At 31.8% G+C, this 20,194-nt stretch overlaps 1 protein-coding gene across 1 annotated transcript; it reads right to left on the bottom strand.

Moving 5' to 3' along the window:
• Positions 1 to 1,222: 1,222 nt before the first annotated feature.
• LOC105255780 (protein son of sevenless-like) lies at positions 1,223 to 10,662 on the bottom strand. Its single transcript, XM_025407364.1, has 17 exons — positions 10,353 to 10,662; positions 8,455 to 8,592; positions 8,162 to 8,379; positions 7,913 to 8,093; positions 7,535 to 7,784; positions 7,212 to 7,433; positions 6,751 to 7,111; positions 6,488 to 6,677; positions 6,159 to 6,395; positions 5,913 to 6,068; positions 5,650 to 5,832; positions 4,092 to 4,209; positions 3,728 to 4,017; positions 3,425 to 3,653; positions 2,466 to 2,611; positions 1,926 to 2,028; positions 1,223 to 1,850 (listed from the first exon to the last, which is right to left on the bottom strand). The coding sequence occupies exons 1-17, from the start codon at positions 10,479 to 10,481 to the stop codon at positions 1,756 to 1,758; spliced, it is 3,246 nt and encodes a 1,081-aa protein (XP_025263149.1). The 5' UTR covers positions 10,482 to 10,662; the 3' UTR covers positions 1,223 to 1,755.
• Between the last annotated feature and the right edge of the window lie 9,532 nt (positions 10,663 to 20,194).

Raw genomic sequence — 20,194 nt, forward strand, 5'->3', positions numbered from 1 at the left:
TTTATCCGTGGTAGAGGCACGTGTTTTATCTGTGTATGGCATTGTTTTTAATCAACAAATAATCGCTAGAAGATACAATATTTGTATACTTGAAAAAAATATAAAATACGAATGGTTGAATTGAGAATCGAATTCGAGTCTTCACCCGCATTACTTGAAATTTTGTTCCAGTATGTTACACAATCATGTAATATATATTACATGGAATATTTTTGCATATTGTTCAAATTCGCATAGCCCTTACAGTACATATGTTCTAATAATTCTCTATATTCCCATAGTTATCGGAGTTCTACTATGTTATGGAGTGTTCCTATAAATTCATAATTCATATCTTTAACTGTAGAAGTATGAACTATCTGAATATTCTCATTACAATAATAATATAATCTGAATATTCTCATTACAATAATAATATGATTGATTGAATATGGTTGGGAATGTATTGGTTATGAATCTAAAACGTGATTATTCTACGTAATAGGTAGTCAATATCATTCTATTCTAAATTCAATATTCAAGTTGGCAGTAAAAACAAAATTTTATGTAATATAATAAAATTATACAATGAAAGAAGTTGATAAATAAATTATTGAAAAATAAGTTCTTCCCATTTAATCTCACTAACTGTACTCTGTCATCTGTATACGCTTTGTACTATCGTCGTAATTTGTTTTTATTTAATCATTATTATGTTATTATATGCTGTATTTTAATTTATCGCGTATAATGCCAAATAATTGTCATATACACATATATATATACATATATATATATATATATATATATATATATATACATATAATGTTATGTAAAATAAAACATCTATTTTACATCTATATTTAAATGCCATAACTTTTAATTAATAATGTTGGTAATAATGATAACGATAGTATAATTAAGAAATTATAAAATAAGAATACAGATAAATGATTTAAAACAGAAGAATCTTGTGTATTTATGAAGTTGTAAACATATTTCAAAGTTGCAACTAAAACTTATATATAAGCTACAGACAAACTGTGTCCAATCGTATTACATCATAACATGATTGCTTTTAGCAGAATTATCTAACACAGCCGATAGCTACGTAAAGATATTTAAAATATAATTGAATAAAAGTTCTGTTGCCCATAAAATACGAATTTGTGATAAAATCATACTACCATCAACCAAAAGAATAATGCAAGAATTAAAATGTCGCAATTTGGATATTTTCAACATATTCGAATATAAAAACAGCTCTAAAAGCCTCTGTAGTTGACAGATCTCTGATTCCCAACCTTATCCTGTCTTTTAAAAGATTGATAAATATTTTTTCATAATAGTTAAGATGGACAGAATTTTTAAAAAAATTACTTACAATTTTACATTTAGCATCTATCATATATGGTACACATAAATTGATGGGATATAAATTGATTTTACAATAAATGCATAGCTTTATTTAAATATTTAAATTTACCAGTCTTTGATGGAGCCTAAAAAATACCGATAAAAGACGTCAACATCGTCGTGAATGGAAAAAGTACTCATAATACATACTTCTATAGTCAAAGATAAATATTCTATACAACTTATCAATTTGTGTTGTTGGAACTTTTTTTAACTTATACGGCAAGAAAGATTTCAGCTTTATTTAGCTTACTAAACGGATTATAAGCCTCGAATAAAAATATTTATTCTCAAGATAAAAAAAATGTAAAACGTGAAAGTGAAAGAGAAAGAGAGAAAGAAAGAGAAATAGAGTAACACTTAACTAGGTCCAGGAGAGGTATTGAAATTAGACACGGTAGATGAGGGACGTTCTGGTAAACTCAATTCTGGTGATAACCTCGGTCTTGCGAATCCTGAAATACAATAATTAAAATCAAATTATGCACAAATTTGTAAAAGAGAAAAATTGATAAATGGCGTTATCTTACCGTTAGGCTGCGACGATAGTATGTCTCTTCGTGGTGGTAATGGGGGTGGGGATATCTGAGCATCTCTCGGTGGAAGAACTGGTGCGTTTGGCGCTTGTCCTACCTATGTTTGTTTGAAACTAAATTTCTTAGACTTTCTCCATCAATAATGTACAATAATGTATTTATAATGATTATTTATATTTAATGAATTTCGCGATGCAGATATGTTTACCTATGCATGTAGAAATATCTTTAATAAATTTAATGCAAAATTAATAATATCTATATTTATCAAAGAATCCGATACTGTATAATACACTATCATTTACTATATATTATTCAACAATATTAACAAAATCATATTTGACAAATGCTAAATAAAAAATAATAACTTGATTATATTTAAAATACGTTTCTATAAAAATACGTTTCTATAAAAATAAAATTTAAATTTGTATTCAAATTCTCATTATATAAAGATACTTCAGTGTTGAATTGCGATATTAAATAATGCGAAAACTCATTAAATTAAGCCTCTACTTAATTTTAGAACCTTACTTGTTGCGATGATTCGCTAAATGAACTTTTTCGACTTCTGCTGGGTTTAGGTGGTAGAGGTGGTCGAAGTTGGCTAGGGGATATGTTACCAGGAGATGGTGGCGTTGGTATTCTATTGGGACTTCTTCTTGATGATACAGCACTCACTGTGTCGGTATTAAAGTCAAAGTGAGTAAAGCGATTGAAAGTCCCGATTAGGGGGATCACCTAGTCCGCCTAGCCCCGACTAGGACTAGTCCATACTAGGCGGACTAGGTGATCCTGAAGGTACAGTTCCAGAAGGTTCTATGAGGTCAATGAGCAAGAAAAGATTTAATAATCGCAATCATTATTAAATCCAGCACATTTACTCAAATTTTGTAAAAAAACATTTCTGAAAATTTTCTGATTTTTCATATATTTTTGTTCAAAATTCAAAATAGATAAAGAAAATATTTTAGATTTCTGCAATTTGCTAAAATAAGTTTTTTTTTAGTTTTCTAGTGTTTTTCAATCATATAATAAAAATAGAGAGCTCCTAAAGTTTTAACTGATAGATTTGTAAATATATTGAAAGAAACTAAATAACTTTAAGATAAGAACTTTTACATAAGATTTGACATAAGACTTACATTTTTTTTATCACTAAACACTATAAATATGCGCTTTAATATTTTGATAAGACGTATATATATGAAGAAATATATATTTATAATATATTTTAAACACATAATTCACACATACTCGATTTGTCAATTGTTTATAATAAAACAAAATTATATTATAATGTATATCATATATTATATTTATATATTATAAAAGAAAATTTTTTTTAATTTCTAATAAATCCTACATTATCATAAAATTTTATGAGAATTCCCAAATGTTTCCATCTTACAAAAAAATCTTTAAGAATTTTAGATTTTCTACGTTTTTCCAAGAAATAGACACCTTATCAAAATTTAAATACTAATGTATACCTAATATGACAGGTGCAAAAATGCTGTGGTCCCCTATGTGCGGAACTGTAACTTGTGGTGCATGTGGTGGTGTTTCCGGTAATTCAAGAGGCGGTGGAGTTTCTGTCGGAGGATCATGCCATTTTACGCTGGACACTACCGTTTGTAATGGAGTTGGCGATTTTCCGCTCAAACTTCTACTAGTTTTAATTCCCGGTGATTTCAATTTTATCTCGGGCCATTTACGTGGCTGTTATAGTAATAATATATGAAAAAGCTGGGAAAGAATATAATTATATGCAATTAATTATATAAAACGCTTACGAATTGTGGAGGTGCTTTACATTTGTTGGGCTCTATCTCTAAACTTTTGCTATACAGATAATTGCTTATATTTGCTTCTGACATATTAGGGTCAAAAGGGCACATATTTTCAATATATTGTCTTATTTTAGACTCCACAGAAAGACAATAAGGTTTATTTTGGTACAGCTGTATTTCACCAATTATTTCTGCCACTTTTCGCCATTTATTAAAATTGATAAGATTCGGGTTTTCCGGTAAGTAATCTCGATTTCCTTCTTCAAGATGCATAATATTAATCAAATATATACCTGAGAATGCATGAAAAAAAGATTTAAATCTTTTCCTAATCATAAAATAATCATTGTCACTTTGTGATACTTACTTAAGAATGGTACACAAGGTGGATCGATCAGTTGTAACACTTCTTTATATTTCCGAACGTAATTATTACTAAGCTGTCGCGCTTTTGTTAAAGCCTCTTGTAATTCTACTGATAATTGCTATGAAAATAAACACATGTTAGGAGGAAAATGACAAAAATATCTTGATAGATATATGTATAAGCGTAAACATATGTATATCTAAATAAATCATACATATTTGGCATTTAAGGTAAAAGTACCAGTGGTTTAACATGTCCCAGTGTTTAAACAATGCAGTAAATATCTATTATTATTAAGCTTTCTAGTGCATAGTTACAAAATTATGAATATTTAATTTGCATTTTTAAATATTTATTTAAAAAAAGAAACAAAAAGATTAAAACGTAAAATGATTTGTAAACAAAAAAAAATTATTTTTCTAAGTAGTAGTTGTCTATTTTCTCAATGGTTTCTTAATAATTTGGTTAAGACACGCCGTTTACTACTTTAGAATGTATTTCCTATAAATTATGTTTTTGTAAAATGTAAAAGTTATTTAGATTCTTAAAAGAACGTATTGTTAAAGTAAAATATTTATTTTATTGAGTAAATTTATTTAAATATAATAAATTTAATGTTAATTTATTGGTACATAAAAATTTAGGATTGCCCTAATTATTGACCACTCGTTTATTTATCGTATCACTACACTAAAAATGCTTGTACTAGTAGTGAGATGCACATAGAGAGATAACACGCACAACACGAATAAGAAAGTCTTTTCGTTAATTATTATTTTTTAGTAAGTATTTTTATATTTTAAATAATCTATAATTAATTTAGTAATAAACTTAATAACTAATATACATTTATGTCGTAATAATAAATGAGAAGTGTGAGAAATCATGTTGACACACAAATAACCTTATTAATTATAACATTTATTATAATATTTTTATATGCTTATTATATTAATCTAATATCGTTAATTATCTAAAAAATATATTAATATTTGTGTTCTTTTATGCTAAATAAAAAATATATAAACTTATTCTTTTTATATATAAAAATTAAAATTTGGTACGTACATAAGTGTTCTATTTAATTTTAATTAAATAAGTAGTTTTAATTAGTTTTATTTAATTTTAATTAAATAAAAATAAACATTTATTTAGACATGTTCATAAAATGTTGCTTATAAAAAGCAATTAAATATAAAATCATTTCTATAGTCATAAGTTTATAATGTTTAAACACTGGGACAGTTTCATTCAATTATAAGGACAGATGCGTTTTTACTGTTCAAATACTTAGGCATTTACATAGTTCAACATGTTTTGTACTTTTATATAATAAAGTTAATAAAAATAATTGTTTATGTGCTATTTAAATAATAGAAGCATCAATTTATAAGATAAATGGAAATTCTTGAGAAAAATTTTTGTTTTTATGTAATAAAAGTATTAATAAGTGCATTTGTATTCTTAATCGTTCAACCACTGGTACTTTTACCTTAAAGCTTTTTTTAATTTTGAGAATTTTGCCAAATCTGCGTTTTTTTTTGCTTATTATACGTACTTGAAACGTAAATTTTAGCCTAAAAACGGAAGCCGATTCCAAAGCGCTGACAATCGCCAAGACGCCATTAAAATTGTTGAGATCCTGTAGCACCACCATTATTTCAATTGCACGTGATACAATGGCTACTCTTTCTTTAAAATTTTGAGCATCCACTATTATTTTCTCCAGCCATCTTGTAAACTATCAAAATGCAATATAAAAATTCAAATTATTGCAATATATGATATACTTTCGTAATGATTTGAAACACAAAAGCTTACATTTGTCGTGTGTCTTATCATTTTCAATAAATTCGGTGACCTTTCGTTTTTGTCATCCTTTGTCCATACACATCCCACTAACTCAAAAGACTTTACTGCACTGTACAATTCAAACTCCAATAATGTTAATTGTCTCGCTAATTCGACAGGATGTATCTATAATCGACAACTTATTTCTCAGTATGAATGATTTAGTGACTGATAACTTTCCTTAAAGAAATCACAACGTTAAAAAATATCATATACCGTAAGTATTCCATAATTTTCGTTATTTTCTGGAATTTTAAGATGTGTTTCAATCGGTGGAGGACGATTCTTAAAATGTAATGTGATAGGTTTTGATGATTTGTGCTTTCTTTCTACAATTTTTAATAATAAATTAACCCATTTCTGTACAGATGTGCCATTAATTGTTTGTAAAAATGATTGCAATGTTTCTAAAAGTTTTCCATCACGTTCGAAATCGTAAAAATAATAATCCATCTAATGAAAAACAATAAATACTTTAGAAAACAGTGTTTTAAACATTGCGTGAAATTCATAGAAAATGAGAAAAATATATATGTATTACTAACCCAATGTCTTAAAACATTTAAAACTCTAAACTGCACCGGATAACAGAACTCCATTTTGTATCTTTTCCAATCTTCTCTCTCTGTCGTTTTACATGTAGATGTTTCTTTTTCATCATTAAACAACGAAGGATCTGGTACGTCAAACCTTTCTTTCAGTAATGTCAATAATTCATGAGGTGAACAAAAACTTCTATAAAATGAATTATTAAAAATTAGAAATTTGTTATTATATATTTATTTATAATATATCTGCTGTTATTTACCTGTAAGTAAGAAGGAATGTTTTTACAGAAGTTGGATCAGCGTATGTATAATGAGTCAATCTTTCTACTAATTTTATCAAAGTTGCACCCTTAATCAATGGAACGCCATTTTCTCTGGTCTCTAGGACAATATTCTCCATATCATCTTGTTCAGCAAATTTATACAAGTGCGCAGGAGGTAGCCCTAATGGATATTCCTTTTCTTCTTCCAAAAGAATACTATCCAAAGTCCTTTCTAACATACCTCTTGATTTTAACATCATTAAATCCGTCATCCAATCGTTTTTATCCTCAACAGATTTAGCAATAAGAATAACATTAGGATGTTCTCTCGATGCAATCTCGAAAGCATTTTTCAATTCTGTAAATATATATTATGCATTTGCGGTGCACGAAAATTTAATACGATATGGCAAAAAAAATTTAAATAAAAATTTAAAATTTAAATAAACATTTTTTACCTTCGATGTCTTTTCTATCAATAACATCAACTTTTCTAATAAACAATTTCTCTTCCAATCGGAATTCACGTTGATGAGTAGGATGTTTATCAAGTGCAACAATATCCGTTGCAACATTATCATTTGTATTTGGTTTACACAATATTAGTAACTCATCGAATAAAAAGACTTTTCTGTCGGTTAATCCTTGTCCATTATTAGCCACTTTCTTCAATGTATCCTCTATAAACAAAAACTATCGATATATAAACGTTAACAAGTCTGAAGATAATGTTTGATTATTATCAACTCATGGAATTAAAGAATGATTTATTTATCATTACCTCTAATAAATTCACCGTAACAGCACTGCCCAATATCTTTTTGATCCCAGCCGTGTACACTTTTTTGTATTTCCCTAATTTTTTTTATTGCCGCTTTTCTTCTCGCTCTACACTGTATTAACAATCTCGTTTCTTTTTTTGGAACACTCGTCACAGATTTCGTCAATTCCATTTGTAACGGTCTTAGCAAATCTTGTACTTGTCTCAGAGTTTCGCCCTCTTCCATGTTAGGGGTGTGCTCACATAAAAGCTGTGATTTAAAAAAGATGCAAGGTAAAATATTGTTTCGAAATAAGCGTAAACAATCTTGTACACATATCTGCAATATACTTCCTTGTACACGTATATATGCAATGAGTAAAATATAATAAATAATACCTCTATGTAATTAAAATACTTGAAGCAATGCCATATAGGTTGCAATAAAAGGTCTGGCAAATAACATTTAACAGCTTCTTTAATACTATAGCCTGTTTGTAAGACTACATTAGCTTCCAATCTTGATAATAAATTTATTAAAAGTTCCCGATTAGCTGGGCTATTAATATCTCTTGCGTATCTAACAAAATATTATTAATAAAAAATGTATATACATGAAATATATCGTGTAATATATGCGGTACATACTTTATATAAATATCGAATTCTGTCGTTTTTGCTAATGCTTCAAAGCATGAACCAATTCTAGGCATTTGTCCCTCTTCTGCAATTTCCATTAATTCACAATTGTCTTCTAAACTGCCGAGTAATATCATAGTAAGTTTATAAATATCTATAATATTACTAAAGAGCGTCTCGAGTTCATTTTTATCTCGCGCCACTTTCATAATTTCTTCACGAAATACCTAAAATGTAAATTAATTTATTTATCGTAAATTAATTAACTTTTTCAATATAATCAAGTATATTTAATATATTACTTTGATAATCATATGCAGATCACGAATATAATGCCGTTCATCATGAATAAGATCTTGCACAATTTCCTTATAAATCTTTTTCTTATACTCAATTGTCTGATACTCATCTTGCGAACGTAGTTTCAACATCGGCAATTGCTATCGATAGATTATATCATTATTATAAATAATAATCTTTGATATTATTCTTTAAACATTTACGTAAAAGAGGAAAAGAGAAGAATAAAATAGAATATATGTATATATATATATATATATATATATATTTATATATATATGCACGCACATACGCATACGCTCTTATATGCATATGCGCACGCATGTACACGCATACTTACGCACATGCATACTTGCGCACGCACATACACATATATGCAAAATCCGACTAGCAACTTCCTCATGATGAGCAATGGGTAATGCTAATGCTATATCAGTATTAAACAAAAATGTATAGATATTTTAATATGCCATTATTCCGCGAAAAGCGCCATTATATCGCCCAAATTCTATTTTTTTTTAATTTATAAAGAAAAGCTCACATATTTTACGATAGTTTTCATAAAATCTGGGAGAAAATTTATTCCACCCTTTAGAGTTAAAGTGTGCAATTTTTTAAAATACAGTATATGTCTATTTTTGATAAGATTGTGGCACTTGAAGAAAGATAAATTAAAAATAATTAAAAATCTAAGAAATACTTATTATAGTAGAGGTTTAATTCTTGAGATAGAAAAGAATTATTCAGATTCGACCATTTTTAGTGGAGCTGTTTATTTATGTTTAAATTTATGTGAAATTTTGACGTGAATAAGAAATAAAAAAATAATTTTTTATTTTTATTTTTTTGTGTCCCTTATTAGTAAAAATCAAATTTGATTGTTATTTATATTCTGTATAAATTAAAAGGGCGTACTTAGTTTTATTTATATTTTATATGAACAAAATTTATCTTTACATTATATATTTTTAATCTCATTAAATTAAGTTATAAATTATATTCACTATTTGTGTTTTGGATGCAACATCTTATAGTTTCTATATAAATTCGAACAAAATGGTTTTATTGATTTTTAATATTATTTTATATAATTTATAATTTACTTTTAGATTACGTTTTAATACGATTCTAATTTTAGATTAGTAATTTATAATATTACACGTCTATGTTTCCATGCATCAACTACAATCCGCATTGATTATAGAACAAAAATTACAAAAGATATTTGCCATTAAACGTTTTAATGACATGTAATTTTATTTCCTTCATAAAGTAAAACATAATATATAGTATCAAAAGAACTACTGTTTTCCTAGAACTACTGTTTTCCTAGAATTACTGTTTTCCTGCTACTTTCCTAGAACACTAACAATTAACAAGAAACTTGGAAATAGATCTACAGAATCTGTAAAAAAGATTTTAATTGATAGTTACTGTAGTTCAGTTTCTGTAGTATAGTATTTATATTCAGTAAAGTAATATAAGTAAGTATACGCGCGCGCAAGTATATGTACATACAGTAATATGCTTGTTTGCATTTCTTATTATATATAATTAATATGATATTATATAATTTCTTTATAAATATAGATATTATAAAATATAAATGTTATAGATATTACATAAGTAATTAATAAGTTTTTAATATATATACATATATTTTTTTTAATTTCTTTTTTAATTTCATGACAAGTAAATTTTGTTATAAAACAAATTTTTAAATTTTCAAAATGTATAGGAGAAAGGAAATTTCAAAATATTCAAGAAATTTAATTACATTGTTGTAAAGTATATTCAAAATCTTGGAGGTTCAAATATTCTGCTAATTTTGCCATTCCATAAAATTACCGAATAATTTTGTCAGCGAGACGTAAGCTAATTGCAAAGAAATATAGCGTACCAAATATTCACGAAAATGTTGATTGATGTCAGCAAGATGATTAATTACTTCAAGTTGTATTTTCTCTGTCGAATCTTCTGTAGCAGATTCCTTAAGAACGTCTTGCATATCATGATGCCAGGAACTCATCGCAAGTGTTGTTTTGCTCGATATAAAGTCGTTTTGCGATCTCGATTACGAATTATTTTTGTTATAAACAATATTATACGATCCTTTTGTCTTTCACAATAACTGAAATATATTATATATCGATCTCAATCTTACTCGCTTTTATAAGTTCACATACATTACGCTCGAGATATACTTGCGCGTAAACTGCAAGCAGTAAGACTAAGCCGGTTCTAACTCTGATCCTCTCGGGGGGGGATGAGGCGCGAGGGGAACCTAGGTGCGGGGGAGTGACGTCACGTGCGGAGAAGGAGGAATTGCAGCGCTCTATGAATAATGTCACGCGCGGGGAAGGGGGATCCGCGGCGTGAGTGATGGACGAGGGGATCTGCGGCGCGATTGACGAACGATAGGATTCGCGCGGTGAAGGGGGACCGCGGAAAGAAGACGGTGCGAAGGTGTGAGAAGGATAGCGCTACGTGTGGGAAAAGGATTGCGCTAAGTGTGTGAAGAGGACAGTGCGACAAGGATGGCATCAACGTGGAACAAGGACGACGCATTGTAACATGACGCATAGGTGGCAGAAGGACGACGCAAAGGTAAGTGACGAGCATATGAAAAAGAGAGAACGATAATAGCACGTGCGAGAGAGAACAATAATAGCGCGTACGAAAGAGAGAACGATATTGCGAAGACAACGCGTGCGAGAAAGACAACGATAATATCGCGGGTCTTACAATTAGCGCGCGAGAAAAAATGATAATATCGCGAGAACAACGCGCAAGAGAGAACAATATTACGAAGTTGACGCATGTGATAGAGACAACGATAATGACTTATAACTAGCGCAAGGGATGGGAGCGCAAGGGAAAGGCGTCTAAATAACAATTTTTTGCAATTAAAATATATAAAATTTATCGCGCAATAATCGAGGCACTCAAATAGCGTTGCCTTTTTCAACGCGGAATTTATTGATGCGGAAGCAAGCAGACGTTGAACAATTTCCCAATCGGCTGCTCCCCCCTTCTATTAAAGATTGGAGATCTAATGCTCGAAATGTATCAATCAAAAATTGTAAAACTCGCATTATGCGAAAAATGTGTTATGTAATTACATAATTGTGTGTGTGTGTGTATGTGAAAATAATATAATAATAATAATAAGAATAATAAAATAATAGTATAAAATATAAAATATAAAAATAAGGGGTGAAGGGGATGATGCGCCGGGCTAAGAGGGAGGCCGCTTTTAAAACCATAAGGTGACGATGCGCCGGGGCTAAGGGGGAGGCCACTCCTGGAACAGACATACGTTTCATTAGTTTTTAATAATTTATTTACTTATTGATACATAATAAATTGAAAGATACTTACAATGTTATCTATGACTCATCATTGTAAAACACGCTCAATTTATAGTTTTACGCAGATTTGGATTCATATATCTGTTTATCCTCTCGTCGGCCATTCATATACTCTCGTAAACTCTGAAATTAAACATAATAATTGTGAATGTTTTAAATTTATTACACATTGGCAAAAATATTTTTATCTTCAACGTTTCGAAATCATGACATAGTATATACTATTTTTATTCGTATGAAAGAAAAGAAAAAATCACAGATGGAAAAAATAATTATTTGTTGCACGCATCGTAAAGAATATTATTTACAGCACGTGTTAATAATTCGCAATCGATTAATGATTCGCTATTAAAAAGACATCACTCTCGCGTATCGTTTTTACAGCATCGTATACAGTAGTAATATTATTACGTTGTAATATAGTTTCAAATTGTTTAAATTTTTCATTCACGAGATACATATTCTCACATAACCAATTGTGCATATCGATACAATTTTCAAAATTAAATAAATGTAATAATGTTTGTGGTTTCATGTATAAAGAATTTTCACAGATATGTTTTCACATACTCCTAATGTATACGAATCATATTTGTATACTTTTTGTTTGCGTCATATTGCTTATTCAATTGAACTTTATCCGCGAGATGTGGTTGACACTTTATACTTATATTAAATATTTCAATACAATAATGTACAAATTCCTCATAATAATAAATAAGTCATACCATCTTTTATCACGTTTAAAACAAAATATAATAGCATTAGCAATACCAAATTCGTCGAATTTCAATCACATGTACGATCGTAATTGATCGATTGATTTTAATTTTACCTATCCTGCAAAGTACCTAAGTAAAGTTATTAGATAGCTTTATCTTTGATTATAGTCTCAATTTTCATCTCGAGAAGTTTCGTTCCGATTTAATCGTTTGGTTAAAAGTTATAACTTCTTTTCCCATATTGATGCACTTTGAGCATTTCGTTTTGTATGTACATTGCTGTAAAAACAAATAAAGCAAAAAAATATAAAAATATATTTTAGAAGTTTATTATTAATTTATTATTATTTCATTGAATTATTTTATATACTTTTTCAAGGACAAAATCACATAATATTATTGAAAAGCTTATTTTTTCTATTTTTTAAGTCTGAATATTTTTTATACATATTATTAACAATGCATATCCTTATCGGAAATAAAATAAAATATATTTTTATTGTAGATAAAATAAAATATACACAATTTTTATAATATATCTATTAAAAATAATTGCAAAATGATTACATTGGCATTATTAATTTTGACAGTAACAATATTACAATATGTGCACAATTTTTCTATAACTCTTCATCGCTTGTATCACAATTTAATTATCGTAAATACTTTTAAAATTGTTAATATGAAGATGAGGCCGCGATGCAGGGACAATATACAGGGAGTGGAATGAGATTAAATATGCCGAGATTCCGTAATCGTTGCTTTATTAGTAGACGGCACGATGTGAGCGTGTCCACGGTACAAGACAAGACTGACGTGGTAGAGAAAACATATGTGACCAAAGGGACATGTGTAACGAAAAGACATGTGTGCGAAGGGGTATGCGTAAGGTCTTTTGTTCCGAGTCCTTCGGATGTCGCCACGGGAATCGCCTCATAAGACGATACTTCGAACACTTCCCCTCGATGAGCGTGCGATATCCTATCCAAAAAAAAACAAAATCAAATGCGTTTAAGACCTAAAAGATCGAGACACTTCTCGTGCTTCAGTCTGGCGAGACCCTTGGTGAGAACATCAGCCGCCATTAGTTCCGTAGGGGTGTAATCTATTTCCAGAGCTCCACTTTGCAATACTTCACGTACATAGTGATGACGAACATCGATATGTTTGGTTCTGGCGTGAAATACCGGATTTTCGGCCAATTTCCGAGCTCCATTATTGTCATTGAAGATCTTTAACTTTGTCGGCAGTTCAAAACCAAGATCGTCAATGAACCTTCGAAGATATACTGCTTCCTTCACGGTGTCTGAAATGGCCATGTACTCGGCCTCAGTCGACGAAAGAGCTGTGGTCCTCTGCTTCCTGGATTCCCAAGATACGGGACATCCGTTCAACAAGAACGCGTAACCTGTGTAGGAACGTCGATCGTCTAAATTGTTGGCCCAATCAGCGTCCGTGTAACCTGAGAGATGCTCCTTGGTTCTTTTGAAGGATAGACCAACATTCGAAGTTCCTCTCAAATAACGCAATACGCGTTTCGCAGCTTTCCAATGCGTCTCGTCGAAACAGTTGTTGAACTGGCTGAGATGACTCACTGCAAAAGCGATATCGGGTCTAGTACAGGTAGCTAAGTACGTTAACATACCGATTAATTCTCGAAATGGTAGGTGTGTCGCAGGGCAGTTTTCGCTTTTCTTCAGTTTGATACTGTTGTCTAGCGGGGTAGCTACGGGCTTGGAGTCCTCCATTCCGAATCGATTTAGAATATCTTTAATGTATCCTCTCTGGATCATCGTAACGTTGTCTTTGCTTCGAGAAAACTCGATGCCTAGACAGTATTTTAATTCTCCTAGATCCTTGACCTGAAATTTGCTAGAAAGATATTTAGTAAATTTGGCAACTTTGGATGGATCTCGAGAAGCCACCAGGATGTCGTCGACATACGCGGCGACGATAATTATGTCTTCGCCCTTTCCAGCGAAAAATACGCAGGGGTCGGCTGAAGATTGCTTTAATCCAAAATTTTTAATCTCCTGAGACAATTTTACATGCCAGCGACGACCGGCTTGTCGGAGTCCATAGAGAGCCTTTCTTAGTAAACAAACCTTATCTCCATTCTTTAACTTGCATAGCATGTTTTCAGCCTTTTCGACGATTCTTTTGTCTTTCTCGGAGGCAATTATTCTCTCTAGAATCTGAACAAAAAATTTTGGAACTTCCATGTAAACCTGTTCTTCAAGTTCCCCATATAGATATGCCGTCGTGATGTCCAGCTGGTGTATCTTCAAGTTGTGTTGAACCGCCAGAGCAGATATGATGCGAATTGAACTGATACGTGCGACCGGTGCAAAAGTCTCATTGAAGTCTATGCCGGGGCGTTGTGAAAAACCACGAGCAACTATACGAGCCTTTCTTCGTTCTAGAGATCCGTCTTGATTCATCTTATTACGCAATACGATGCGGCTGCCGATAACCTCGCGCTCTTTGGGGCGATCCACTAGCGTCCAGGTATCATTTCTGATGATAGCTTTCATTTCTACAGCCATCGCGTCGATCCACTCAGCCGCTTCAGGCCCTTTCAAGCATTCGCTGATTGATACTTCAGTGAGATACGAGAACTCGAAATCCTCTGTTTCGTTGGTCGCTGCGAATTCTGTCTCGTCAGCATCGTCTGCTTCATCGGTCATAGTGAGTTCTGTTTCTTCAGCGTAGTTGCCTGTAACTTGATACTGTTTCTTGGGTCTTCCCCTGAATCCGGTCATCACTCTTCGAGGTCTTCCACGTCCTCTTCTTGCTTCAATCTGTAAGTCGGGAGCTTGAGCCTCCCGGTCTTCAACAGAATGGTCGCCCTCGATCGTGTCATCAACGTCGTCTTCCCGGTCTTCATTTCTTTCACTTACTATTGGAAACTCGACTTCTGTTCGATCGTTGGTGAGTTCTTTGTCAAGATAGCGTTCGTTGTCTTTTTGGCTCGATGATTCCGGCACTTCCATGAATTCTACGTCTCTCGTAATGTCTATTCGGTGTTCGTCCGGAATCCATATCCTATATGCCTTAGAGTTCTCAGCGTATCCGACGAAGATCCCCTTTTTGGATCGTGACTGGAATTTTCCCTTGTTCGGATTTCTATCCAGGAAATGCACTGAGCAGCCAAAATCTTGAAAGTATCCGACGCTCGGCGTGTCGCCTGCCCATTTTTCGTGCGGGATTTTTCCGCCGAGACTACTAGTCGGGCATCTGTTGCGTATGTAATTTGCCGTATTAATGGCCTCTCCCCAGAATGATGGTGAGAGATTCGATTGAATCAGCAGACATCGGGCCATTTCAACGAGGGTCCTATTCTTCCTCTCTGCAACTCCATTCTGTTCCGGAGTGTGTGTCACCGTCAGTCTGCGTCTGATTCCTTCTCTCTTTAAAAAATCGTCGAACTCCCGATTGACGTATTCCTTGCCATTGTCCGATTGCAAGCACTTGATCCTGCGTCCGGTCTGATTTTCGACTAATGCCTTGAATTCCTTGAAGGCGTTAAATACTTCGTTTTTGCTTTTGAGCATTCGAACCACACACCATCGCGAATGATCATCAATAAAAGTCACAAAATATCTTGACTTTCCAATCGATTCAGCCTTCATGGGGCCGCATACATCTGAATGTATTAATTCCAAGAGTTCAGTCTTCCTGTTTGATTTCCTTGGGAATGTAGTCTTCGTCATCTTACCGCGAATACATATTTCACACTTGAAATCGCGTTCGGCGTCTACGATTTTCATACCGCGTACGATTCCTTCGTGGCTGCACGTTAAAAGATCTCCTACATTAAGATGACCCATCTTGCGGTGCCATATTTCCGTTGATGATTCAGTGAAGGTTCGGTCGAATTTATTTACACCCGCAGCCCGGCAATCATGTCTACCTTCCTGTAGATAATACAGTCCGTCGATACGATTAGCCGCGAGTCTTGTGACTCCGTCACGGTCGATAATCCTTGCCGATTTCTTTTCAAAGATAACTTTGAATCCTCCGTCGGTAATCTTGCTTACCGACAATAGATTTGTGCGCAGATCGGGCACGTGTAGAGTATTTTTCAAATTAACATGTTTAGAATTACCATCGACTTCCGCTTCGAGACGTACAGTTCCTTTTCCGGTTATCATCGTTGACGAATTATTTGCAAGATTTAACTTGTTATCCTTGATCTTTGCAAGATGCGTAAACATATCCGAATCGCTACATAAATGAGAGGTACATCCGCTATCTAAACACCATGGTTTGTCTTGGGTAGCTTCCTTCGCCTGGAACACTTCCGCTTCATCCAGGATCTTCATTGGTGCACATGCGAAGACACACACGTCGTCAGCCATCTTTCCTTTTTCGGAGCTCCCTTTAGACGCTTTATCTCCCTCTATTCTCGAATAACAATCGGATGCCTTGTGTCCGATTTTTCCACATCGATGACATTTAAATTTGAAAGGTTTCTTCTGCGATGTATTTTCCTTTTTGCTTTTCATGCCCCTATTTTTATCGAAGCGTCTGGCGATCATGGCGCCCTGGCACGTGCGTCGTTCTTCCTGGCGTCGTGTTCTTCTATGATCTTGATGCGAAGCGTTTCCGGCGTGGGCAATTCGTCGCGCGATTCGATAGCACATCTAAAGTTTTCGAAATTCTGTGGAAGACTATACAGTAACATCACTGTTAACAAATCGGGATTGATATTCACTTCCATGTCACTGAGCTTGTCTACTGTATCGAAAAACTTGCACAAATATTCGCGAACGTCTTCGTCGTCTCCCATTCGCTGTACCGTTAACTGCTTTAACAGTGTGGCTTTTCTGGCAGGACCTTTGGATTGATAAATTGACGAAAGCTTATTCCAAACTTCTCTCGATGTACCGCAGCCTTTCACCTGTTTTAATTCAGTCGGGCTTATTGAAAGAATTATGTCGGACTTGGCCTTCTGATCTGCCGTTTCCCATTTTCTCACTTCTATAGCAGACTCCTGGCTCCCGGCGATAAGTTCCGGTTTGACTGTATTTCCGTTCACATAATTCCACGCATCGTTTTTGATGAGAAGCGCCTCCATTTGGATTTTCCACGTGTCGAAATTTTCTTTGTTAAGCAACTCGATCTTTGCGGACGATGACGCCATGTTTCCTCTTTGTCTGGCGTCTACTGCCTGTTAATTAATTTGTCCCTTGATTGCGATAAAGCCTGGGCCCATAACCTGTTAATATGAAGATGAGGCCGCGATGCAGGGACAATATACAGGGAGTGGAATGAGATTAAATATGCCGAGATTCCGTAATCGTTGCTTTATTAGTAGACGGCACGATGTGAGCGTGTCCACGGTACAAGACAAGACTGACGTGGTAGAGAAAACATATGTGACCAAAGGGACATGTGTAACGAAAAGACATGTGTGCGAAGGGGTATGCGTAAGGTCTTTTGTTCCGAGTCCTTCGGATGTCGCCACGGGAATCGCCTCATAAGACGATACTTCGAACAAAAATATTGATTGTTTAAAACTAATAAATCTTTACTTTATAATAAAATAAATAGGGCTTAATAGAGTAAGAAATAAGTCCCGAGAAAGAAACAAATTTTATAACATTATATGCCGTATTTTGATCAGGTGTTGCATGAACACTAAGATAACATATCTATGGATAGAAGGAAAATGTAGAAGATTATAAATAACCTATTCTGTTGTGTTCATTAAATTTTTCATATTACAGTTTATTCATACACACATACATTTATATCTAATAGATAATGAATAATTATTTCATACTAATTCGAATATATAACATTACTAAACGTATAACATTAAGCTTTTTGTTAATTTTAATATAAACTTTATTGTTAATTCATTTGTTATTAGAGACATCAAATTACTTGTCAAATTACTTGGTTTTAATATTTGCAGCATATATATTATACGTATATTATGATATGCCAATGATATCTTGCGTGCTGCAAGCATGATAAATGTTTGGCATCAATATAGAACTTGGAAGCCTTAGATGTCTTCGAATTACAAGAATAAATGGCTTTTCATATTAAAAAGTCAATGTATTAATTAGAAAAATTAAAACATGTAATTTGCTCTAAATTTTCAAATAAAATAATCAGTATCATCTGTATTGAATTTAATCTGACTTCATCAAACAAAAATTTTAAACTCTAAAATCGTCAAAGAAATTAAGTTAAGTCCAAATTAATTTGTTGAATCTAATTCAGTACAGAACATCTGATATTTTATTTCTATTTATTTATCATTTGATTCTAATTTGTATATCATCCACTTGTTCATTTTTTCTCTCTTCTTTTTTTCGACCCATTATAATTATCACAAAAAATTATTAGATATTTATTTTTTACCACCACTACGCTATTATAGTTATGTATAAATATGATTGCACTTTTCCAGTTCCTTCTTGTATATTGTCGCATGTGTAGTTCTCTACCATTTGCATTATTCAGTCGAAATCATTCTGTTACTTCTGTTGTAATGATTATTTAACACTCGTTCAGTATATTATATTATTTTACACACGTTCAATATATTATATTATTTTTTTCTTATGTAGAGTACAATAAAGTTACATCCATCGGGCACGTTGTGTTTCATACTTTTCTCAATAAATATTTATAATTATCATCAATCATTAACTCTTTGAATTTATGATTAGTATCTAGTTATTAAATGTTATCTTATGTTTTATAACATTTGTATTATAATTATGAAATACTTCATATGTGCATTATATAAACATATATCAAATGTTATATAAACACTTTCATCTTAAAAGAAGCATTTTTTTACATTATCATACAATACTTTAAAAAATAAAAATATTGTAAAAAAACTGCATAAAACATTTCCAAAAAACAGAAAACGTGATGATGCTTATTATCAATATTTAAATGGAACTCATCAACTTTTTATTGTATTATAACTCAACCGCTTTGTTGTCGTTATTGTATATGTATTTCTCGTTCGTGAATGTATATTTTTAAACAAAATGAATAAATGAAAATACTATCCATATATCCAAAAACTAACCATATATTAAAAGTAAATATGTGTATGCATTACATTTCGTTATCTTTTCCTGGTTTCATTCACTAATCAGCCAAATATTTTATAAATATATCTTTAAAGTCTTTCATAAATATCGATATTCGTACACTTGAGTTTTTACTTGATGCCAACGTAGTTTCAACTTGCGATTTACATACATTATTATCATATTCATTGTAAGTGGCAAATATTTCTTTACCTAAAACGAATTATTTTAATATTTATTTCAACAATAATTTCTTTTCACACTATGGAAGTCAATCATAATTTTTGGTTATTAACGTAATTGGCATAAGATAGTTATTTGATATAAAAATAAATACATAAATAAACTTAATAATAAGAAATTTGCAACTAAATATGTATATTTAAATTTCCAAAATTTACCATGTTACCGTTTTCATAATATTCATAATTAATCATTAAATTTGGATTCGTATGGTACCTGAAAACAGCTATGTATTTCTTTATCTAAAATAAATTATTTTTTTTTAGACAACAATGTAAATGTTAATTTTACTTTATAATGTAAAAATATACATATATAACATACAACAGATAAATCTAT

The sequence above is a fragment of the Camponotus floridanus genome, unplaced genomic scaffold, assembly GCF_003227725.1.
Source record: "Camponotus floridanus strain SB8 unplaced genomic scaffold, Cflo_v7.5 scaffold170, whole genome shotgun sequence".
Taxonomy (NCBI): domain Eukaryota; kingdom Metazoa; phylum Arthropoda; class Insecta; order Hymenoptera; family Formicidae; genus Camponotus; species Camponotus floridanus.

What these genes read in the sequence shown, in the direction of transcription:
- LOC105255780 (XM_025407364.1), bottom strand. Translation starts at nt 10,481, where the DNA reads ATGAGTTCCTGGCATCATGATATGCAAGACGTTCTTAAGGAATCTGCT. An exon ending in ACCTTGTGTACCATTCTTAA is followed by an intron (nt 4,018 to 4,091) that starts GTAAGTATCACA and finishes ATGCATTCTCAG; the next exon opens with GTATATATTTGATTAATATT. An exon ending in ACTATCGTCGCAGCCTAACG is followed by an intron (nt 1,851 to 1,925) that starts GTAAGATAACGC and finishes ATTGTATTTCAG; the next exon opens with GATTCGCAAGACCGAGGTTA.